Below are 25,320 nucleotides of genomic sequence, written 5' to 3' on the forward strand. Positions count from 1 at the left end.
GCTATGGCAACTGTTCGTTGTGGTGGTTTTTGTTGATTGAAACCTGTGGCTATGATGTTGTGTATGTGGTGTAGTGCTGTGGTTGTGGAGTGTTGTTTTCGGAAGCCGTGTTGGTGAGAGGGTAGTTGAGTGTTGTTGGTAATGAAGGGTAGTATTACCTTTTCCATTGTTTTGGCTATTGGGCTGAGTAGTGCTATTGGTCTGTAAGATGGGCCGAGTGCATGGTTTTTGTTGGGTTTTGGTATTGGGATTATTTTTGCAGTCTTCCATATTGCGGGGATGGTGTTGGTGTTGAGTGATGTGTTGTAAGTGTGTGTGAGTAGTGTTATTGCTTTGGGGCCTAGGTGTTTCAGATGTCTGATGTTTATGTTGTCTGGGCCTGTGGAGTTGTTGCTTTTGGAGCGTTGTAGTGCTTGTTTGACTTGTTGTTCTGTGATGGTTATGGGCGTGGTGTTGAGTTTTCGTATTTTGCGTTGTAGTTGTCTGTATGTTCTGTTGGTTTTGTGTTGTATTATGTTGGTGAATTGTTTGTTGAATGCTCGTGTTTTCTGTTTGTTGGATATTGCCGTGTGTTGTCCGAACTGTATTGTGGTGTTTTCTGGTGCTTTTTGTTCTTTGTTTGATAGTCTTGTTACTGTGTTCCAGAGTATGTGTTGTTTGTGTCTGTGGTTCCATGCATCCGTTAAGTGTTCTTTCCATAGCTCTTGTTTGTGTTTTTGGATTTGTGTGTCTATTTCTTTGTTTAGGTCTGTGATGCGTGGGTCTTGGTGGTTTTGTTGTCTGATGTCGTTTCTTTGGCTGATGAGTGTTCTGATGTGTTGTGGTAGGAGAAGTGATTTGCTTTTTATTTTTCCGTGGGGTATGTGGTGTTTGTCTGCTGTAAGTATGAGGTTTGTGAGCATGGTGTTGGCTGTGTGGATGTTGTCAGGTATGGTTATGTTCTCCAGTGCTGATTCTATTTCAGAGGTGTATCCTTCCCAGTCTGCTTTCCTGTAATTTGTGTAAGTTTGAAGGTGTTGTTGTAGGCGGAAAGGAGCACGCGTGTTGTGTGTGATTTTGATAGGAAGGTGGTCTGAACTGAGTGCGTGTATTGTGGTCCATGTTGTTCTGTTTGTGATGCTGTTGCTGGCTGTTGTGATGTCCGGTGATGTTGGTTGTTGGTTGATGTTTGTAGGTTTTCTGGTGGGTGTGTTTGCGTTTAGAGTGATTTGTTGGGAGTTTTGTAGTATGTCTGCAATGTGGGTGCCTCTGTGGTCGTCGTAGGGAGAGTGCCATTGTGTTGAGTGAGCGTTGATGTCTGCGGTTAGAATGGTGTTGTTCAGCGAGTTTATGTATTGGAAGGTGTTGGTGATGTCTGTGTCTTCTGTGGCGTGGTCTGGTCGGGTGGTATCTCTGGGGGGTATATACATGTTGCATATGTGTAGTCTTTTGTGGTTGGTTATGTGAATCTTTACGGTTTGAATTTCTGTAGTGTTGGTGTTAATGTTGTTGGGGATGTTCATGGGAGTGAATGTGACTGATTTGTGAATGTATGTGAGCAGTCCTCCTCCCTTGTGTTCTCTGTCTTTCCTAATGCTGGTGTAGTTGGTGAGACGAGGTGTGTTGTGTTGTTTTTCTAGTTTGGTTTCTTGTATGGTGATGATGTCTGCGTGCTGTTGTGAGGCGAGTTCTTCTAGTTCTGTTTTCTTGTTTTGGATGCCGTTGATGTTTATTTGTAGTATGGTCAGTGTGTGTTTGTTGTTTGTGTTGGTGGGTGTTGTTCTTTGTGGGTTGTTCGGGGGTTGTGGTGTTGGGGTGTTTGTTGTTTGCGTGTGTGTTCTGCATGTCCACGTGTTTGTGTATTGGCGGGTGGTGATGCCGGAGCAATGTCTGTGTATCCAGTGTGGGTGTGTTGAGTTGCATCCGAGTGAGGTTTGTCTGCGTGTGATGATTCTATTGCAGCTATTGCAGGTCCAGGTTTGGGGGGGTGGTCTTGTGTTTGTTGTATCTCTGTTGGAGTTGTCTGTCCGTGTTGCGTTTGAGGGTAGTGTTGGTGAGGCGAGTGTGTTGTTTTGGTCTGTTTGTGCTCTGCTGCCTGTTGGTGTCCTACGAGGTGTTGTTGTTCGTGGTGGTGTTTTGGGATGTAGTCTGCATTTCCATGTTATGTTGTATTGTCTAGTGTTTATGTTTGTGCAATGTTTGTGTACCCAGTGTGGTGTGTGGTGGTTGCATCTGAAGGATGTCTGTCTTCTTGTAATCTGTTGTGTGCAAATGTCGCATGTCCAGGTAGTTTGTTGTGTGTGTGTTTGTTGCGTGCGTGAGAGTGTCTGTGTGGGCCCCGGATTTGTCTCTATGTCCCCCGCCTGGAGCAAAAGGTCCGCCCGCCACCCTGCCAGGTTCAGGGGGCGGTTAGCCGAAAAAAAAAAAACGGCCGTAAGGGCACCCCGTTCGGGGTGCAGGGATTGGTTCCTTGATTTGTCCCCCCGTTCGGGGGGAACCCTCCAACTGCGAGTAAGCCAAGGAGTTTGGAGGTACAGCAGGTTGACAGCAGTGTGATCGAGCAGATTAGATAGAGTAGAATTTGAATGGGGCTTCACTGATTTATTTCATACAATTCATATCTAAAACACAGTTGAAAAATATTTGATTGTTAAAATATTTAAATACAAGAACTATATCAAGAAATTAACAAAACATAGTTTTTTTAGTTAGGAGAAAAGTCTAAAAACATATCACAAATGACAAACGTTGTGCCTCTCCTCCTCCTGTTCTTCAATGAAGCTGATCACCCTCCAGCTCCCGTTAGAAACATCGTGCTGCTGAAGGTGTGCCGGCAGAATGGTTGTGATACAGGAGGTGCTGTGGACTCTCCCAGAAACGAGGACCTAGTTTAGTTGTAGATCCAGTAAAACATAGTGCAAATGTGACATTATTTATAATGCACAGTTACAGTCTTGTGAATATTAAAAAATGTACTTCATGTAATGCAGGAAGCGAATATTTCAAACGAACTAAGGCAGCAAACAGTAAGAGCAAAATCGTGTTCCAAACATTAACTCTTTTTTTAAATGTCAATTAGCTTGTGAGTAATAAGACAAAATGTGACTGTCAGACAGAGAACTGTCAGAGCAAACGAATGATTTTAGAAAGTCCTGCCGAAATAAATCTGCACCCGACTGCGACTGTCAGCATTGAACTGCCGCCATTGCTGTCAAAGTCAGACACATCTCCAAAATTGTTGGAGCAAATTTTTAAGCAGGCTTCATCTTGATAAATTGACCACGTATTTGACATTTACACCATAACGTTACCGCCTAAAATAATCGTAAAACAAAATTTTGTGTAACAACAAGAGTAATATGTACCCCAAAAGCTTTCAAAGCGTCTGAAAGTTTTCTCCTCCGTTTTTGTTGGGGCTTGGCTCGAAATGCATCATGATTGGCTGCCCGAAGTCCACGTGTCTGTCGGACGTGCTCTCATTGGTCTACAATACCATCACGGATGAATAAATACTCAAAGGGCTTGCCAGGCAAGCCCTTTGAACCCTTTAAATACTCAATGGGCTTGCCTGGCAAGCCCTTTGAGTATTTATTCCATATTGCCCACTAGTTCACTAGTAAGGTCATTTTGACGCTTACTAGTGAACATGTAAGGCCATAAATGTGCCCACTAGTTCACTAGTAAGATCATTTTGAGGCTTACTAGTTGACATGTAAGCCACAAAACGCCCGCTAGTTCACTAGTAAGATAATTTTGAGGCTTCTAGTGAACATGTAAGCCACAGAACGCCCACTAGTTCACTAGTAAGATCATTTTGACGCTTACTAGTGAACATGTAAGCCACAAAACGCTCACTAGTTCACTAGTAAGGTCATTTTGACGCTTACTAGTGAACATGTAAGCCACAAAACGCTCACTGGTTCACTAGTAAGGTAATTTTGACGCTTACTAGTGAACATGTAAGCCACAAAACGCCCACTAGTTCCCTAGTAAGATCATTTTGACACTTATTTATGAACATGTCAGCCACAAAACGCTCACTCGTTCACTAGTAAGATCATTTTGACGCTTACTAGTGAACATGTAAGCCACAAAACGCCCACTAGTTCACTAGTAAGGTCATTTTGACACTTACTAGTGAACATGTAAGCCACAAAACGCCCACTAGTTCACTAGTAAGATCATTTTGACGCTTACTAGTGAACATGTAAGGCCATAAATGTGCCCACTAGTTCACTAGTAAGTTCATTTTGAGGCTTACTAGTTGACATGTAAGCCACACATCGCCTACTAGTTCACTAGTAAGATCATTTTGAGGCTTACTAGTGAACATGTAAGCCACAAAACGCCCAATAGTTCACTAGTAAGATCATTTTGACGCTTACTAGTGAACATGTAAGCCACAAAACGCTCACTAGTTTACTAGTAAGGTCATTTTGACGCTTACTAGTGAACATGTAAGCCACAAAACGCTCACTAGTTCACTAGTAAGGTCATTTTGACGCTTACTAGTGAACATGTAAGCCGCAAAACGCCCACTAGTTCACTAATAAGATTATTTTGACACTTACTACTGAACATTTAAGGCCATAAATGTGCCCACTAGTTCACTGGTAAGATGATTTTGACGCTTACTAGTGAACATGTAAGGCCATAAATGTGCCCACTTGTAGTGCTAGTGACATTACACTGTACTTGCATTAAATGCAAATAAGGATGATTACGAAAACATGTAACGGTATCCTATTGGCTGTACGTTTCAAAATAGTGTCATCCCACCAGTCAGGGCTCATGATTTTGGAAATTCTGTGCCCACTTAGTTTTTTAAAACAACAATGGCGGACAGTGTCCTGAGACGTATTCGGCGAAGGTGCAGGGCAATAGAGAGTGCCTGTCATCAAGGGTCTGCCGGTGAAAGTGAAGCACGCGCGATAAACATTTCAATTGCTAATTTAAGAAGAGTTAGTGACCAGTTTAGCGCTGATACTATTCAAAGTTTGATTCAAAGTCCAATAGATCTCCGATCTGTCATCATTGCGGGACCCACTCCTAATGGTGGACGTGTTTGTTCCCATGTGGCACATCGTTTGCACACAGGTAAAATGGCTACCATTTTTTGTCATTGGTTTTTCGTATGTATTTTTATTCGAACTACACACGGGTTTTACTGACGACTTGCTGTGACTTACCTTCTATCACCCTGTCAAACGTCGTTTTATACCAGTGGTTTTCCTGCAAATCAGTAGACTATTAAGTAACACGATGGCTGTACACTTTTAAGCAATAACTAGTGATCTTTTAGTTATTCAATTATAAGTTTGAATTATTTTTTTCTTGAGTAAAATGGTTAGAGAAAATAGCTGTTCGTGGTTTTGAAGCTGCATATACTTTTATGTACATCTGTGTCTATATGCCTGTACTGTATACAGTATATAAAAAACACGTAGTGATTCGTTTGCTTGAATTCCTTAATCCTTTTATTTCCATACTTTAGGTAGACGAGGAAGACCAGCACTTGACATTACAAGTGATCAAATTGAACTGCTCCCCACTCAGGGCTTTACAGTGAGAGCCATCACTGAGATGTTGTGTTGTTCCTCTTCATACCTGCATTAAAAAAATGAAGTTTTTTCAGATTTCAGCCAGAAATAGATTTACTCCCATTCATGATGTTGACCTGGAAGAGCATGTCAGAAGATTGCACAGCCAATTTCCCAGATCAGGCTCGGAAGCAAGTGTTCTGCTACATACTCTTGTCCCTTCATGTATATATCATTATATTCATTGTGAAAGTGTACTTTCTTTATTGTGTTGTTTTATGAACCTGTTGCAGATGATGAGGGCATACCTGCGTGCTGATGGTATTGTAGTACAAAGAAAAAGAGTTCGAGAAATCCTCAACCGTATTGAGCCAGCTGCTGCAGCCCAGAGATGGAGCCAGACTGTGGCTAGAAGAACATACTATGTGCCATTCCCCAATAGTTTATGGCACATAGATGGGCATATGCGTCTCATTCGGTAATAAGGGATCATCTTATATTTGTACTCGTGGGAGCATTAGAAAGCCATATTGTATGGACAGCACAGATTAAATTGAATTTTATCATTTGTATATCCAAGTTACACAAACTCCAAATTGCCCCCATGTAGTCTTAAGTGCACAGCAATACCTTCTCTACCGAGATGATATTTCAAACAAGATATGAAACTTGATTGTTTTCTTGTATTTAATCATTATTCTTTTCATGTTTGTTTTACAGGTGGGTGTTTGTGACACATGCCGGCATTGATGGGAATTCCAGGCTAATAACGTACCTTCAACTGGAGCACAGACAACACAGCTTTGACAGTGTTGAAATATTTTGTCCAAGCCACCTGCCTGTATGGGTTACCCTCCAGAGTAAGATCCGACCATGGTGGTGAAAACACTGGTTGCTCTTTTAATGAACCTACTGCAGGGACAAGACACCAAAATTATTTCTAGCTCCAGCCAACACCCCCTCACAATTTACTCACACCTCCCATGGCCTGATTATCCACCAACAGGGGCCCTTTTTGGATTATCATTTTGGCATAGGAACTTTCCTTTCCTATCCTAACCGAGTGAGATGAGCCGGTAGCACCTGGAGCAAAGATCGTCTAAATTTTAATAATGCTTAGGAAAGGTTCTGACCATCCTTTACGAAAGGAAAGGAGATATATTATGCAGCAGGAATATTTAAAGGGGGAGTCTTTTTTTATGTTGTTGTTGTTGTTGTTGTTGTCGACCCCACCCGTGCCCCGACATTGGGGGACCGGGCCCTCACTCCGTCTCCCGGATCCCCAGACCCCCCTCCGCCGCCCAGCGGGCGAGCAGGGCCGCCACTCCGCTTGGGTTTCGCCAGAGGTCCTCCGGAGTCAGTGTGGTGGGTATGTTTGTGCAGGTGAACAGGTGTTGTGTGTCGTGCACTTGCGTGCCGCATAGCGCACAGAGTGGTGTTGGGTGTGTGTCCGGTGTAATGTTGTGTAGGTAGGAGTGGAGGGCTGGTGATTTGTTGGTTCGGAGTTGTGCTAGGAGTTGTCTGGTTCTGTGTGGTAGGTCTTGCTCTGATGGGTCTATTTCTGGTGCTGGTGCATGTATTACTTTGTTGTGTTGTCTGGTGTCCAAGTGTGTTTGTACAAAGTGGGTGTGTATGTCTTTCATGTTCTGTTTTATGGTGTCGTTGTTGGTGTCCTGTGGTACTGTGTCTTTGTTGTGTGTGTAGTTGTTGTTGTGGAAGATTGTTTGTTTCTTTTGTCTGGGTGGTGGTGGTTGTTGAGTGAGTGGGTGTAGTGGGTGGGTTGGGTGTTGGGCTTTTTGTCTGATTTGCGATGCGTGTAGTTTTAGATGGGTGTTCAGTGGGAGAGTTTTTGTTTCCTCATGCAAGTGTTGTATGTTTGTGTCTTGTGTGCATCCTGTTGCTATTCTGAGTGCGGTGTTCTGTGTGGTCTGGAGTTTTGTCTTGTTTGTGTCCGATAGTGTTGGTGACCATATAGTGTTTGCGTATTCGAGGCGTGTGAGTGTGGTTGCTTTGTATGTGGTGAGTATAGTTTCTTTGGATTTTCCCCAGTGAGTGGTTGTTAAGGCTTTAAGTATTTTGTTTGATTGCTTGGCGCGGGTTAGAGTGTGTTGTGTGTGTTTTGAGAAGGTGAGTTTGGGGTCCCTTGTTAATCCCAGTATTTTGGGTTCGCGGACTGTGGGTAGGGTGGTGTTATCTATTTGTAAAGTGAGCCTGTTGCTGTATTCTGCCGGATCCGGTGTGAACAGAGTGGTGGTGGTTTTGTCTGCGTTGAGTGTGAGTTGGTTCTGTTTTGTCCAGTTGTATATGTCGTGGAGATATTTTTGTACTTGTTGTTGTGCCTGTTGTGGTTTGACATGTGTGGATAGAATGGTGATGTCGTCTGCATATGTAACTGTGTGTACATTTGGAGGTGGTTGTGGTAAGTCTGCCATGTATATGTTGAATAGTGTTGGTGAAAGTACTCCCCCCTGTGGTACCCCCGTTTTCGTGTTTCTATGTTCTGATGTTTCCCCCCGGTATTGAGTGGATTGTCTGCGTCCCCTTATGTAGTTGAAGATGTATTTGATGATGATGTTTGGGGTGTTAGTGTTGTTGAATTTGTTTGTGAGTGTGTGTAGGTTTACCGTGTCAAAGGCTTTGGACATGTCTAGGGCTATGGCAACTGTTCGTTGTGGTGGTTTTTGTTGATTGAAACCTGTGGCTATGATGTTGTGTATGTGGTGTAGTGCTGTGGTTGTGGAGTGTTGTTTTCAGAAGCCGTGTTGGTGAGAGGGTAGTTGAGTGTTGTTGGTAATGAAGGGTAGTATTACCTTTTCCATTGTTTTGGCTATTGGGCTGAGTAGTGCTATTGGTCTGTAAGATGGGCCGAGTGCGTGGTTTTTGTTGGGTTTTGGTATTGGGATTATTTTTGCAGTCTTCCATATTGCGGGGATGGTGTTGGTGTTGAGTGATGTGTTGTAAGTGTGTGTGAGTAGTGTTATTGCTTTGGGGCCTAGGTGTTTCAGATGTCTGATGTTTATGTTGTCTGGGCCTGTGGAGTTGTTGCTTTTGGAGCGTTGTAGTGCTTGTTTGACTTGTTGTTCTGTGATGGTTATGGGCGTGGTGTTGAGTTTTCGTATTTTGCGTTGTAGTTGTCTGTATGTTCTGTTGGTTTTGTGTTGTATTATGTTGGTGAATTGTTTGTTGAATGCTCGTGCTTTCTGTTTGTTGGATATTGCCGTGTGTTGTCCGAACTGTATTGTGGTGTTTTCTGGTGCTTTTTGTTCTTTGTTTGATAGTCTTGTTACTGTGTTCCAGAGTATGTGTTGTTTGTGTCTGTGGTTCCATGCATCCGTTAAGTGTTCTTTCCATAGCTCTTGTTTGTGTTTTTGGATTTGTGTGTCTATTTCTTTGTTTAGGTCTGTGATGCGTGGGTCTTGGTGGTTTTGTTGTCTGATGTCGTTTCTTTGGCTGATGAGTGTTCTGATGTGTTGTGGTAGGAGAAGTGATTTGCTTTTTATTTTTCCGTGGGGTATGTGGTGTTTGTCTGCTGTAAGTATGAGGTTTGTGAGCATGGTGTTGGCTGTGTGGATGTTGTCAGGTATGGTTATGTTCTCCAGTGCTGATTCTATTTCAGAGGTGTATCCTTCCCAGTCTGCTTTCCTGTAATTTGTGTAAGTTTGAAGGTGTTGTTGTAGGCGGAAAGGAGCACGCGTGTTGTGTGTGATTTTGATAGGAAGGTGGTCTGAACTGAGTGCGTGTATTGTGGTCCATGTTGTTCTGTTTGTGATGCTGTTGCTGGCTGTTGTGATGTCCGGTGATGTTGGTTGTTGGTTGATGTTTGTAGGTTTTCTGGTGGGTGTGTTTGTGTTTAGAGTGATTTGTTGGGAGTTTTGTAGTATGTCTGCAATGTGGGTGCCTCTGTGGTCGTCGTAGGGAGAGTGCCATTGTGTTGAGTGAGCGTTGATGTCTGCGGTTAGAATGGTGTTGTTCAGCCAGTTTATGTATTGGAAGGTGTTGGTGATGTCTGTGTCTTCTGTGGCGTGGTCTGGTCGGGTGGTATCTCTGGGGGGTATATACATGTTGCATATGTGTAGTCTTTTGTGGTTGGTTATGTGAATCTTTACGGTTTGAATTTCTGTAGTGTTGGTGTTGATGTTGTTGGGGATGTTCATGGGAGTGAATGTGACTGATTTGTGAATGTATGTGAGCAGTCCTCCTCCTCCCTTGTGTTCTCTGTCTTTCCTAATGCTGGTGTAGTTGGTGAGACGAGGTGTGTTGTGTTGTTTTTCTAGTTTGGTTTCTTGTATGGTGATGATGTCTGCGTGCTGTTGTAAGGCGAGTTCTTCTAGTTCTGTTTTCTTGTTTTGGATGCCGTTGATGTTTATTTGTAGTATGGTCAGTGTGTGTTTGTTGTTTTTCTTGGTGGGTGTTGTTCTTTGTGGGTTGTTCGGGGGTTGTGGTGTTGGGGTGTTTGTTGTTTGCGTGTGTGTTCTGCATGTCCACGTGTTCGTGTATTGGCGGGTGGTGATGCCGGAGCAATGTCTGTGTATCCAGTGTGGGTGTGTTGAGTTGCATCTGAGTGAGGTTTGTCTGCGTGTGATGATTCTATTGCAGCTATTGCAGGTCCAGGTTTGGGGGGGTGGTCTTGTGTTTGTTGTGTCTCTGTTGGAGTTGTCTGTCCGTGTTGCGTTTGAGGGTAGTGTTGGTGAGGCGAGTGTGTTGTTTTGGTCTGTTTGTGCTCTGCTGCCTGTTGGTGTTCTACGAGGTGTTGTTGTTCGTGGTGGTGTTTTGGGATGTAGTCTGCATTTCCATGTTATGTTGTATTGTCTAGTGTTTATGTTTGTGCAATGTTTGTGTACCCAGTGTGGTGTGTGGTGGTTGCATCTGAAGGATGTCTGTCTTCTTGTAATCTGTTGTGTGCAAATGTCGCATGTCCAGGTAGTTTGTTGTGTGTGTGTTTGTTGCGTGCGTGAGAGTGTCTGTGTGGGCCCCGGATTTGTCTCTATGTCCCCCGCCTGGAGCAAAAGGTCCGCCCGCCACCCTGCCAGGTTCAGGGGGCGGTTAGCCGAAAAAAAACGGCCGTAAGGGCACCCCGTTCGGGGTGCAGGGATTGGTTCCTTGATTTGTCCCCCCATTCGGGGGGAACCCTCCAACTGCGAGTAAGCCAAGGAGTTTGGAGGAGTCTTTTTACAGCGCCCCCTATATGTCGGGGGACAGCAGTAAACTGGGCTTCCGGGACAGGATCCGGATGAACAACTCCCGCTCGGCGCAGGTGATCCGGAACAAGGCATCGCCCCAGGCGCCCGGCCTGGCCGTGAGGCACTCGCCCAACCAGGAGAACGTCCCTGAGGCGGCCAGCCCCGGGAAGGTGCAGAAGAGCTGGAGCTTCAATGACCGCACTCGCGTTCGGACCTCGCTGCGGCTCAAAGCCAGGCCTCCCGTTGACGTGGAGGGTCTGGGAGAGGACAGCGTGGACGACAGAGGCTACTGCAACATTGCCATGGACGAGGTCATTCCCGCCGTCAAGACGCTCATACGAGCCGTCAGGATTTTGAAGTTCCTGGTAGCCAAGAGGAAGTTCAAGGAGACGCTGCGTCCGTACGACGTGAAGGACGTCATCGAGCAGTACTCGGCGGGACACCTGGACATGCTGGGCCGTATCAAGAGCCTGCAGATGCGGGTGGACCAGATCATCGGGCGAGGCGCCGTCCAGGCCGATAAGAAGGCACGACCAGAAAAGGGCGAGAAGACGCCGCCGGAACTGGAGTCTCTGGATGAGCTGAGCATGATGGGACGTGTGGTCAAAGTGGAGAAACAGATTCAGTCCATCGAGAAGTCTTTTTTTATTTTCAATGCCTTTACAATCATACATTCTATGCACATACACTGGTCTAAACATGGTATTCAGATGAATTTTACCTTTGTGGAATATGAATTATGTAGAAAATCTCACTTGTTTTTATCCAAATCAGGGGGCTAACATTTTGTACTTGCTATTGACCGAACAGTACATCACAGTTTCTGTGAGGACAACATTTCTGGTTCTGTCACAGTCCACCGGAAGCAGAAATTGCTTTCACATCGCGCAGCTGTAACTTGGGCCGATCACAAGTGCTGCTTAACTTGTTAAACTAAATGAAGAGATGCCTCCGTGCAATACTCAGAGTAAGATGACGTTGTGTAAAGGAAGTGGCATGATTTATAGAAGCTAATGGAGTGCTGTGTCTGTCTCCTAAATACAATAAGATCTTTTTAAATGGCTTTTCAATTTTTCTTGCAGGGAAAAATGTACATCTATATATCTACTGTATATCTATAAAAAAAATCCTCGTCTCACCCCTCAGGTGGTGTCCATCCCTCATTCAGCTGGGGTCCTCTACCAGAGGCCAGGAAGCTTGAGGGTTCTGCGCAGTATCCTTGCCGTTCCCAGCACTGCACATTTCTGGACTGATGTCCGATGTTGTTCCCGGGATCTGTTGCAACCACTCATCATCTAGTTTGGGGGTCACTGCCCCGAGTGCTCCGACCACCACAGGCACGACTGTCCCCTTTACCTTCCAGGCTCTCTCCAGCTCCTCTCTGAGCCCTTGGGATTTCTCGAGTTTCTCGTGTTCCTTCTTTCTGATGTTTCCAGCACTTGGGACCGCTACATCCACTACAACGGCTTTCCTCTGCCCTTTATCTATCATCAGGATATCTGGTTGGTTCGCCATTACCATCTTGTCAGTCTGGATCTGGAAGTCCCATAGGATCTTCGCTCTGTCATTCTCCACCACCTTCGGAGGTGTTTCCCATTTTGACCTTGGGGTGTCCAGTCCATACTCCGCACAGATGTTTCGGTAGACTATGCCAGCCACCTGGTTATGGCGTTCCATATAGGCTTTCCCTGCCAGCACCTTACACCCTGCAGTTATGTGTTAGATCGTCTCAGGTGCCTCTTTGCACAACCTACACCTTGGGTCTTGGCTGGTGTGGTATATCTAGGCCTCGATGGCTCTGGTGCTCAGGGCCTGCTCCTGAGCAGCCAGGATGAGTGCCTCTGTGCTGTCCTTCAGGCCAGCCCTCTCTAGAACTCTGATAGGACTTCTTGAGATTGGCCACGGCAGTTATTGTCCGGTGGTACATCCCGTGTAGGGGCTTGTCCTCCCATGATGGTCCCTCTTCCAGCACCTCATCTTCTGTTCCCCATTGTCTGAGACATTCTCTGAGTACATCATCCGTTGGTGCCTTCTCCTTGATGTATTTGTGGAGCTTGGATGTTTCATCCTGGACAGTGGCTCTCACACTCACTAGTCCCCGGCCTCCTTCCTTTCGGCTTGTGTACAGTCTCAGGGTGCTGGATTTGGTATGGAACCCTCCATGCATGGTAACGAGCTTTCGGGTCTTAACATCCGTGGTCTGAATCTCTTCCTTTGGCCACCTTATTTTTCCTGCAGGGTATCTGATCACTGGAAAGGGCATAGCTGTTTATTGCCCGGGTCTTATTCTTGCCATTGAGCTGGCTTCTTAGGACTTGCCTCACTCGCTGGAGGTATTTGGCCGTAGCCGCTTTCCTTGTTGCCAGTTTGAGGTTGCCATTGGCTTGTGGTATACCGAGGTACTTGTAGCTGTCCTCAATGTCTGCTATTGTTCCTTCAGGGAGTGAGACCCCTTCAGTGCGGACTACCCTTCCTCTCTTAGTCACCATCCGACTACATTTCTCCAGCACGAATGACATCCCAATGTCGCTGCTGTAGATCTTGATTGTGTGGATCAGGGAGTCTATGTCCCTTTCGCTCTTAGCAAACAGCTACATGTCATCCTTGTAGAGGAGGTGACTGATCGTAGCTCCATTTCTGAGGCGGTATCCATGGCCTGTCTTGGTGATTACTTGGCTTAGGGGGTTCAGTCCTATGCAGGACAGCAGTGGGGAGAGTGCATCACCTTGGTATATGCCACATTTGATGGACACTTGGGTAAGTGGCTTGCCATTGGCTTCAAGTGTGGTTTTCCACATCCTCATCAAGTTCGCAACGAAGGCTCTTAGGGTCCTGTTCACCTTATACACATCCAAGCATTCAGTGATCCATGTATGTGGCATCGAGTCATAGGCTTTCTTTTAATCAATCCAGGCTGTGCACAGGTTGGTACATCGGGACCTGCAGTCTTGTGCGACTGTTCTGTCAACCAGGAGCTGATGTTTGGCTCCCCTGGTATCTCTACCAATGCCCTTCCGTGCTTCGCTCATGTATTGATCCATGTGTGCACTTATCTTAGCCGCAACATGAGCTTCCAAAATTGTGGAGGGACAGGTTATTGGCCGATAGTTGGATGCGACTGCACCCTTTGAGGGATCTTTCATGATAAGGATCGTTCGCCCTTCGGTTAGCCATCCTGAGTGAGTCCCATCCCTAGGCAGCTGGTTCATTTGTGCTGCTGGGCGCTCATGGAGTGCTGTGAGTCTCTTTAGCCAGTAAGTGTGGATCATGTCCGGGCCTGGTGCTGTCCAGTTCTTCATATTTGAGACTATTTCCTTTATGTCTGCCACTGTTATGGTAATTGGGTTCTGTTCAGGGAGGTGTCTGTGCTCCTCTCTTTGGGTGACCAGCCATTGTGCACTGCTGTTATGTGCAACCTCCTTCTCCCATCTGCCTCTCCAGTACCTTTCAGTTTCCAGTCTTGGTGGATCAGCTCTGTTGTTAGGACCCTGCCACTGAGCGTACACTTTCGCAGGTTGTGTTGCAAACAGCCTGTTTATTCGTCTGGCCTCATTCTCTTTCGTGTACCGCTTTAGGCGGCTGGACAAGGCTTGGAGCCTTTGTTTCGAGTGCTTCATATATGGTCATCTGGATGTACCTCTCAGGATCGGCCTTTTCATCACACCTCTCTGGACCTCAGTCAATTGACTCACATCTTTCCGAGCCGCCTTGATCTTAGCCTCCAACCGTCTTTTCCATGGTCGGTAATGTATCTCATGGCTTCCATGGTTGCTCTTATAGCCAAGCATCTCAAGGATCACTGATGCTGAAGCGTATATCAGTTCATTTCCGTGATCGTTACGGTAAGGATCGCCCTCAGTGCTGCATTCACACTTTCCAAGAGACTTTCAGGTGGTACTTCACATAGCCGTTGTAATCGGATTCTAGGTTTCCCAGCTTTCATTCTTGCCATGATCTTAGCTTTCAGGTCAGTTGCTGCCTCGCTCAGCATTTCATTCATTGGGGCTGGCCTCCCAATCTCATCATCTGCATTCACTCTGGTATGAACTCCTCCTCTGATCTGGCAGCCTGGGGCCCCTCACCATGGAACCTGCGTTGTACCTCATCAATCTCAAGTTGTGACAGCAGTTGCCGTTTGTGGATGTTGGAACACTGAGTTACGAGTTGTTTCGTGGCCACCCGTGACTGTGGGTTTCGAAGTAACCATTTAGCCCACATTCTCTCCATGTAACCTCTCTGACTAGGCTTGCTTGAGTAGTAGCATTCCAACAGAGCCATGTTATTGCATCTTGCCCATCTCTGCTCCATTTTTCATCAAGGTGCTCTGGTTCCCCAGCACCTGACGCAGACCTTGTTTGGCCGGGCGACGTCTGAGCTGGCATGTCATTCAGTTTATTGTCTCTCATCATTGTATGAGGTACGCATTAGCGTGAAGGCTCTTGCCCAAGGACCCACACTGGATGGTGTTATGTGCTCATTTTTTGCCCCAAGTGGGGAGCGGAGGGACGGGCGCTGGGGGGGGACCATCGTGGTGGGGCGGGCCCCTACGCGGGATGTGCCACCGGACCGTGGCTGAGGTGGCTGATCTCAAGAAGTCCTATCGGTGGCTGGAGGGGACTGGCCTGGGGGACAGCGCAGGGGCGCTCATCCTGGCTGCTCAGGAGCGGGCCTTGGGCGCCGGAGCCGTCGAGGCCCGGATGTGCCGCGCCGGACAGGACCCGGGGTGTGGGTTGTGCGGGGAGGCGCCTGGGACGATCCGGCACGTGGCTGCGGGGTGTGGGATGCTGGCAGGGGGGGCCTGCGTGGAGCGCCATGGCCAGGTGGCTGGCGTGGTCTGCCGAGGCATCTGTGCGGAGTGTGGACTGGGGGCCCCGGGGTCGGAGTGGGGGGCACCTCCGAGGGTGGTGGAGGGTGGCGGAGCGGGGATCCTGTGGGACTTCCGGATCCAGACTGGCGGGATGGTGGTGGCGAGCCAGCCAGATGTCGTGGTCGTGGATGGGGGGCGGAGGAGGGCCGTTGTGGTGGATGTGGCAGTCCCAGGTGGTGGAGGCATCGGGAGGGGGGAGCATGGGGGGCTCGGGGGGTACCAGGGGCTCGGGGAGGGGCTGGGGAGGGCCTGGGGGGTGGGGGTGGCGGTCGTGCCTGTGGTGGTCGGGGCGCTCGGGGCAGTGACCCCCGGACTGGATGGGTGGTTGCGACAGATCCCGGGACCAGCGTCGGACATCTCGGTCCGGAGGTGTGCGGTGCTGGGAGCGGCGGGGGTACTGCGCGGGGCCCTCGGGCTTCCTGGCCTCTGGTGGAGGACCCGAGCTGAATGAGGGACGGACACCACCCGAGGACACCTCCTATTGGCTCCATGATAAGAGCTCCACCCAGCAAAGAATTAACCCTTTAAAACCTGATTCTGAGCTTTCACAATTATTTACCGCCATTTGCGTAATATCTACAGTATACAGAAGGAATCAAGCAATTTTTACCAATGTATCTGTAGGTGATGTTTATTTATTATGTACACAGAGATAAAGAGTAATGGCACAGCTCTGCAGTATCTTTCCACTTTTATATATGTATGCTATACTAAATAAAATGAATAGGGCACCATATAATGCAACAGTTATGCAACTCACTAAATAATGATGTGAATTTTCAGTTGTTGCTAAATCAGTTAGGATGTTATAATTTGTGGTTTAGATGCGAATTTAGGAGAGCAGGACAATGTATCGCATTGCAATTGGAGCAGCAGCTTGGTTGATGATGTCCCCAAACCGGCTCATCTATTATATTTGTCGTGCAATACAATGAAAATGAGCACAATTGCAAAACATAGGCTTCTTATATTTTAAAATAAAATAATCACATGTTTACCGTTCTGGGGTTTCTACAATCATGAATGGAGGTATTATTTACAGCAGGTTGATGTTGTTGTTGTTGTCGACCCCACCCGTGCCCCGACATTGGGGGACCGGGCCCTCACTCCGTCTCCCGGATCCCCAGACCCCCCTCCGCCGCCCAGCGGGCGAGCAGGGCCGCCACTCCGCTTGGGTTTCGCCAGAGGTCCTCCGGAGTCAGTGTGGTGGGTATGTTTGTGCAGGTGAACAGGTGTTGTGTGTCGTGCACTTGCGTGCCGCATAGCGCACAGAGTGGTGTTGGGTGTGTGTCCGGTGTAATGTTGTGTAGGTAGGAGTGGAGGGCTGGTGATTTGTTGGTTCGGAGTTGTGCTAGGAGTTGTCTGGTTCTGTGTGGTAGGTCTTGCTCTGATGGGTCTATTTCTGGTGCTGGTGCATGTATTACTTTGTTGTGTTGTCTGGTGTCCAAGTGTGTTTGTACAAAGTGGGTGTGTATGTCTTTCATGTTCTGTTTTATGGTGTCGTTGTTGGTGTCCTGTGGTGCTGTGTCTTTGTTGTGTGTGTAGTTGTTGTTGTGGAAGATTGTTTGTTTCTTTTGTCTGGGTGGTGGTGGTTGTTGAGTGAGTGGGTGTAGTGGGTGGGTTGGGTGTTGGGCTTTTTGTCTGATTTGCGATGCGTGTAGTTTTAGATGGATGTTCAGTGGGAGAGTTTTTGTTTCCTCATGCAAGTGTTGTATGTTTGTGTCTTGTGTGCATCCTGTTGCTATTCTGAGTGCTGTGTTCTGTGTGGTCTGGAGTTTTGTCTTGTTTGTGTCCGATAGTGTTGGTGACCATATAGTGTTTGCGTATTCGAGGCGTGTGAGTGTGGTTGCTTTGTATGTGGTGAGTATAGTTTCTTTGGATTTTCCCCAGTGAGTGGTTGTTAAGGCTTTAAGTATTTTGTTTGATTGCTTGGCGCGGGTTGGAGTGTGTTGTGTGTGTTTTGAGAAGGTGAGTTTGGGGTCCCATGTTAATCCCAGTATTTTGGGTTTGCGGACTGTGGGTAGGGTGGTGTTATCTATTTGTAAAGTGAGTCTGTTGCTGTATTCTGCCGGATCCGGTGTGAACAGAGTGGTGGTGGTTTTGTCTGCGTTGAGTGTGAGTTGGTTCTGTTTTGTCCAGTTGTATATGTTGTGGAGATATTTTTGTACTTGTTGTTGTGCCTGTTGTGGTTTGACATGTGTGGATAGAATGGTGATGTCGTCTGCATATGTAACTGTGTGTACATTTGGAGGTGGTTGTGGTAAGTCTGCCATGTATATGTTGAATAGTGTTGGTGAAAGTACTCCCCCCTGTGGTACCCCCGTTTTCGTGTTTCTGTGTTCTGATGTTTCCCCCCGGTATTGAGTGTATTGTCTGCGTCCCCTTATGTAGTTGAAGATGTATTTGATGATGATGTTTGGGGTGTTAGTGTTGTTGAGTTTGTTTGTGAGTGTGTGTAGGTTTACCGTGTCAAAGGCTTTGGACATGTCTAGGGCTATGGCAACTGTTCGTTGTGGTGGTTTTTGTTGATTGAAACCTGTGGCTATGATGTTGTGTATGTGGTGTAGTGCTGTGGTTGTGGAGTGTTGTTTTCGGAAGCCGTGTTGGTGAGAGGGTAGTTGAGTGTTGTTGGTAATGAAGGGTAGTATTACCTTTTCCATTGTTTTGGCTATTGGGCTGAGTAGTGCTATTGGTCTGTAGGATGGGCCGAGTGCGTGGTTTTTGTTGGGTTTTGGTATTGGGATTATTTTTGCAGTCTTCCATATTGCGGGGATGGTGTTGGTGTTGAGTGATGTGTTGTAAGTGTGTGTGAGTAGTGTTATTGCTTTGGGGCCTAGGTGTTTCAGATGTCTGATGTTTATGTTGTCTGGGCCTGTGGAGTTGTTGTTTTTGGAGCGTTGTAGTGCTTGTTTGACTTGTTGTTCTGTGATGGTTATGGGCGTGGTGTTGAGTTTTCGTATTTTGCGTTGTAGTTGTCTGTATGTTCTGTTGGTTTTGTGTTGTATTATGTTGGTGAATTGTTTGTTGAATGCTCGTGCTTTCTGTTTGTTGGATATTGCCGTGTGTTGTCCGAACTGTATTGTGGTGTTTTCTGGTGCTTTTTGTTCTTTGTTAGATAGTCTTGTTACTGTGTTCCAGAGTATGTATTGTTTGTGTCTGTGGTTCCATGCATCCGTTAAGTGTTCTTTCCATAGGTCTTGTTTGTGTTTTTGGATTTGTTTGTCTATTTCTTTGTTTAGGTCTGTGATGCGTGGGTCTTGGTGGTTTTGTTGTCTGATGTCGTTTCTTTGGCTGATGAGTGTTCTGATGTGTTGTTGTAGGAGAAGTGATTTGCTTTTTATTTTTCCGTGGGGTATGTGGTGTTTGTCTGCTGTAAGTATGAGGTTTGTGAGCATGGTGTTGGCTGTGTGGATGTTGTCAGGTATGGTTAAGTTCTCCAGTGCTGATTCTATTTCAGAGGTGTATCCTTCCCAGTCTGCTTTCCTGTAATTTGTGTAAGTTTGAAGGTGTTGTTGTAGGCGGAAAGGAGCACGCGTGTTGTGTGTGATTTTGATAGGAAGGTGGTCTGAACTGAGTGCGTGTATTGTGGTCCATGTTGTTCTGTTTGTGATGCTGTTGCTGGCTGTTGTGATGTCCGGTGATGTTGGTTGTTGGTTGATGTTTGTAGGTTTTCTGGTAGGTGTGTTTGCGTTTAGAGTGATTTGTTGGGAGTTCTGTAGTATGTCTGCAATGAGGGTGCCTCTGTGGTCGTCGTAGGGAGAGTGCCATTGTGTTGAGTGAGCGTTGATGTCTGCGGTTAGAATGGTGTTGTTCAGCGAGTTTATGTATTGGAAGGTGTTGGTGATGTCTGTGTCTTCTGTGGCGTGGTATCTCTGGGGGGTATATACATGTTGCATATGTGTAGTCTTTTGTGGTTGGTTATGTGAATCTTTACGGTTTGAATTTCTGTAGTGTTGGTGTTAATGTTGTTGGGGATGTTCATGGGAGTGAATGTGACTGATTTGTGAATGTATGTGAGCAGTCCTCCTCCTCCCTTGTGTTCTCTGTCTTTCCTAATGCTGGTGTAGTTGGTGAGACGAGGTGTGTTGTGTTGTTTTTCTAGTTTGGTTTCTTGTATGGTGATGATGTCTGCGTGCTGTTGTGAGGCGAGTTCTTCTAGTTCTGTTTTCTTGTTTTGGATGCCGTTGATGTTTATTTGTAGTATGGTCAGTGTGTGTTTGTTGTTTTTGTTGGTGGGTGTTGTTCTTTGTGGGTTGTTCGGGGGTTGTGGTGTTGGGGTGTTTGTTGTTTGCGTGTGTGTTCTGCATGTCCACGTGTTTGTGTATTGGCGGGTGGTGATGCCGGAGCAATGTCTGTGTATCCAGTGTGGGTGTGTTGAGTTGCATCTGAGTGAGGTTTGTCTGCGTGTGATGATTCTATTGCAGCTATTGCAGGTCCAGGTTTGGGGGGGTGGTCTCGTGTTTGTTGTATCTCTGTTGGAGTTGTCTGTCCGTGTTGCCTTTGAGGGTAGTGTTGGTGAGGCGAGTGTGTTGTTTTGGTCTGTTTGTGCTCTGCTGCCTGTTGGTGTCCTACGAGGTGTTGTTGTTCGTGGTGGTGTTTTGGGATGTAGTCTGCATTTCCATGTTATGTTGTATTGTCTAGTGTTTATGTTTGTGCAATGTTTGTGTACCCAGTGTGGTGTGTGGTGGTTGCATCTGAAGGATGTCTGTCTTCTTGTAATCTGTTGTGTGCAAATGTCGCATGTCCAGGTAGTTTGTTGTGTGTGTGTTTGTTGCGTGCGTGAGAGTGTCTGTGTGGGCCCCGGATTTGTCTCTATGTCCCCCGCCTGGAGCAAAAGGTCCGCCCGCCACCCTGCCAGGTTCAGGGGGCGGTTAGCCGAAAAAAAAAAAAAAACGGCCGTAAGGGCACCCCGTTCGGGGTGCAGGGATTGGTTCCTTGATTTGTCCCCCCGTTCGGGGGGAACCCTCCAACTGCGAGTAAGCCAAGGAGTTTGGAGGTACAGCAGGTTGACAGCAGTGTGATCGAGCAGATTAGATAGAGTAGAATTTGAATGGGGCTTCACTGATTTATTTCATACAATTCATATCTAAAACACAGTTGAAAAATATTTGATTGTTAAAATATTTAAATACAAGAACTATATCAAGAAATTAACAAAACATAGTTTTTTTAGTTAGGAGAAAAGTCTAAAAACATATCACAAATGACAAACGTTGTGCCTCTCCTCCTCCTGTTCTTCAATGAAGCTGATCACCCTCCAGCTCCCGTTAGAAACATCGTGCTGCTGAAGGTGTGCCGGCAGAATGGTTGTGATACAGGAGGTGCTGTGGACTCTCCCAGAAACGAGGACCTAGTTTAGTTGTAGATCCAGTAAAACATAGTGCAAATGTGACATTATTTATAATGCACAGTTACAGTCTTGTGAATATTAAAAAATGTACTTCATGTAATGCAGGAAGCGAATATTTCAAACGAACTAAGGCAGCAAACAGTAAGAGCAAAATCGTGTTCCAAACATTAACTCTTTTTTTAAATGTCAATTAGCTTGTGAGTAATAAGACAAAATGTGACTGTCAGACAGAGAACTGTCAGAGCAAACGGATGATTTTAGAAAGTCCTGCCGAAATAAATCTGCACCCGACTGCGACTGTCAGCATTGAACTGCCGGCATTGCTGTCAAAGTCAGACACATCTCCAAAATTGTTGGAGCAAATTTTTAAGCAGGCTTCATCTTGATAAATTGACCACGTATTTGACATTTACACCATAACGTTACCGCCTAAAATAATCGTAAAACAAAATTTTGTGTAACAACAAGAGTAATATGTACCCCAAAAGCTTTCAAAGCGTCTGAAAGTTTTCTCCTCCGTTTTTGTTGGGGCTTGGCTCGAAATGCATCATGATTGGCCGCCCGAAGTCCACGTGTCTGTCGGACGTGCTCTCATTGGTCTACAATACCATCACGGATGAATAAATACTCAAAGGGCTTGCCAGGCAAGCCCTTTGAGTATTTATTCCATATTGCCCACTAGTTCACTAGTAAGGTCATTTTGACGCTTACTAGTGAACATGTAAGGCCATAAATGTGCCCACTAGTTCACTAGTAAGATCATTTTGAGGCTTACTAGTTGACATGTAAGCCACAAAACGCCCGCTAGTTCACTAGTAAGATAATTTTTGTCACGTCCCGTGTTTGCCAGCAGGGGGGCAGACTTTTCCTGCCTACCGCCGACACACCTGTCACCCATTAAGGACTGATTACACAGGGTTTATCTTTGTGCTCGGGCAGTTAACTTACTGCCGGAGTATTCCACCCCGAGCCAATTCTCTCGATTACTGCCTTAATCTATTCATTGCTGTGTAGCCTTGTGGCTGTGATTGCGCGTCGTTAAATCTACTCTTATTAATTCCTATTGTTGCCAACTATAATCCTTGCCGTTTTCTCGCAAGCGTTTTCTGTTGCTTCCTTTTATTCCTGGTCCTGATTTTGACCAGCGTTTTCTGTTTGTTGCTCCCGGACGGGTATTTTGTGTTTTGTATTAAAACCCATTTGTTCTCGGACCACCTTTGCTTTGTCTGCTATTTCGGGGATCCACCTCATTATCTTGTTGTGCACGAAGCGATCATTTTATCGCTTCGGGCACAACGTGACAGAATACTCCGGCCACCATGGATCCCGCAGACTTAGAAAAGATTTTTTCCGTTCTGTCCTGCCGAGAGCAACAGTTAAGTCAGCAGGGCCAAGCCATTTCGGAAATCAGCAGCGCGGTTTCCATGCTGGCTCACAGGTTCGATGATTTCGAACCCCGTCTTGTACGGGTGGAGGAACGGAGAGCACCTCCCTCCGTGATTCGTCCTGCCCCCCTGCTGGCACCCGCATCATTTCCCACAATGATGAGGGAGCCTTCGCTTCCACACCCCCCACGTTACGGGGGTGAGCACGGGCAGTGTGGGTACTTCCTCCACCAGTGCTCGCTCGTTTTCGACCAGCAACCTTACCTTTATGCTACTGACGCCGCGAAGGTGGCATATATTATGAGCCTGTTGACAGGTCCGGCGGCGTCATGGGCGATGGCGACAAGCGACGCGAAGCCGAGCCTCCGGTCTTCATTCCACGGCTTCGTGGCGGCGTTTCGCCGGGTGTTCCACCATCCCGTGCGGGGCAGAGAGGCTGAGGGCCGGCTACTTGAACTCCACCAGGGGAGGCGATCGGTGGCGGACTACTCCATCGAGTTCCAAATTCTGGCCGCCCAGAGTGGCTACGGCGACCGGGCGCTGTGCGGACTGTTTCGCCGTGGATTAAACACCGAACTCAAGGATGAGCTGGCGACTCGCGACCACAGCTCCAACCTGGAGGAGTTAATCGAGCTCTCCCTGCGATTGGACAACCGCCTGAGAGAGAGAAACCGGGAGCGGGGAGGTGATCGTTCTCCGTCCCGGTGTGCCACGTACTGCGGGGAGGAGCCGATGCAGCTGGGTGGCGAAAACGTTGGACCGGAGCAGAGACGGCGCCGATTCAACGATCGGGCTCGGTCTGACAGCTGTCAACGAGGACCTCATGCTGCTCCCAGCCGACCGGAACATTCCCCATCCTCGCCCTCCAAAAACTGTGAGTCCCGACCCCGCGCAGAGTCCCCCACGCCTCGGCGAACTGACTCCCGGCCGGGACACACCGGGAGACTGGAACTCGAGGGGGAGATATTGGAGGGGCCCCGGTCGCGGCGGGTTAGGGCTCTGATAGACTCGGGGGCTGATGGTTGTTTTATGGATACCGACTTCGCCGCCGACCTGGGCTGTTATGTCGAGAAGTTGGCCGATAAAAAGCGGGTTTGTGATCTCGATGGACGCCTCCTGGGGGTCGTGACGCAAAGAACAGAACCACTAAAACTAAAATTATCCGGTAACCATGTTGAGCATCTACGGTTCGATTTATTGCAGTGCCGTAACGCTCCGGTTATTCTCGGCTTGCCCTGGCTCAGGACTCACAACCCCGTAATTTCCTGGGAGCGTCCGGCAATAGAGAGTTGGAGCCGGAACTGTTATGAACGTTGTTTAGGATCAGCCGTAGGGCAGCGCGAACGCGCCGGTGACGACATCCCCGAAACTATCTGCCTTGACGGAGTGCCAGACTGCTATCATGACTTGCGTCAAGTGTTCAGCAAGGATCGCGCACGCTCTTTGCCCCCGCACCGACCCTACGATTGCGCCATAGACCTGCGGGCGGGCGCTCCGTTGCCAACCTCCCGGCTGTATCAGGTGTCTAAACCCGAGCGCGAGGCACTGACGGAATACATCAACAGCTCGCTCGCTGCAGGTCTAATTAGACCATCGCGATCGCCGTTAGGTGCGGGGTTTTTCTTTGTTGGAAAGAAGGACAAATCCCTGCGACCGTGTGTGGATTATCGGGGTCTGAACGACATCACAGTAAAAAATAAGTATCCGCTACCATTGCTAGACTCCGCCTTCGCCCCTTTACAGTCAGCCACAGTCTTTTCAAAATTAGATTTACGCAGTGCCTACCACCTGGTTCGCATCCGGAAAGGTGACGAGTGGAAGACTGCTTTTAAGACCCCGCTCGGCCATTTTGAATATCTGGTTATGCCCTTCGGGCTGACAAATGCCCCCGCCGTTTTTCAGAATCTCATCAACGACGTGTTGAGAGACATGCTGAACATTTTCTGTTTCGTCTATCTCGACGATATTTTAATTTTTTCCCAATCAATTCAAGAACACAAGCGACACGTCAGGCTGGTATTGCAGCGTTTATTAGAGAACAAGCTCTTCGTCAAGGCAGAGAAGTGTGAATTCCATGTACCTGTCATCTCCTTTCTGGGGTTTATAATTGAGCAGGGCAAGCTGAGAGCAGACCCCACCAAGACGGAGGCGGTGACGAACTGGCCAACACCGACTAACCGGAAGGAGTTGCAACGCTTCTTGGGGTTCGCTAACTTCTACCGTCGTTTTATTCGCAACTACAGCCTAAAGGTACTCCCGTTGACCCGTCTGACGTCCACAAAAGTCCCATTCAAATGGGATTCGGCTGCGGGGTCGGCATTTTCCAGCCTAAAGGCCGCATTCACAAATCCCCCGGTACTGCAACATCCTAACCCGGACTTCCCGTTCGTCGTAGAGGTGGACGCCTCGGATTCGGGAGTCGGGGCCGTTCTGTCCCAGCGTTCCCCGGTCGACCAGAAATTGCACCCCTGCGCCTTTTTCTCTCGTCGACTCAGTACAGCAGAGTCCAACTACGACGTGGGCAATCGTGAACTGCTAGCTGTAATCGTCGCCCTACAGGAATGGCGCCACTGGCTCGAGGGGGCTAAGGAACCGTTCACGGTCTACACCGACCACAAGAACCTGGAATATCTCCGCTCCGCTAAAAGACTCAACCCCCGTCAGGCCCGGTGGGCACTATTCTTAACCCGTTTCAACTTCATCCTCACATACTCTCCTGGCTCAAAGAACACCAAGCCCGATGCCCTTTCCCGTCTCCACGACCCCGTGGAGAGGGACCGGTCACCAGAGACCATCCTCCCAACCCGGTGCATCGTGGGGGCGTTGAGATGGGAGATCGAACAGAAGGTCCAGGAAGCCCTGGATGGTGTCCAGGTCCCGGCTGGATGCCCCGCAGGGAAGTTGTTTGTACCCCCACCTCTGCGCTCGGAGGTGTTGCAGTGGGGGCACGGGTCCAAGGTGGCCTGCCATCCTGGGGTGAACCGGACTGTGCATCTCGTCACCCAGCGGTTCTGGTGGC

General features: G+C 47.6%; 1 protein-coding gene across 1 annotated transcript in view; it reads left to right on the forward strand.

Moving 5' to 3' along the window:
• The first annotated feature begins 10,704 nt into the window (after positions 1-10,704).
• LOC127592662 (potassium voltage-gated channel subfamily KQT member 4-like) overlaps positions 10,705-25,320 on the forward strand; it is an 81,783-nt gene continuing 67,167 nt past the window's right edge. The window contains exon 1 of the mRNA XM_052053600.1: positions 10,705-11,296. Within this exon, the coding sequence (XP_051909560.1) occupies positions 10,705-11,296 (592 nt within the window). The remainder of the gene's footprint in view (positions 11,297-25,320) is intronic.

This window comes from Hippocampus zosterae, chromosome 19 (genome assembly GCF_025434085.1).
Source record: "Hippocampus zosterae strain Florida chromosome 19, ASM2543408v3, whole genome shotgun sequence".
NCBI classification, from domain to species: domain Eukaryota; kingdom Metazoa; phylum Chordata; class Actinopteri; order Syngnathiformes; family Syngnathidae; genus Hippocampus; species Hippocampus zosterae.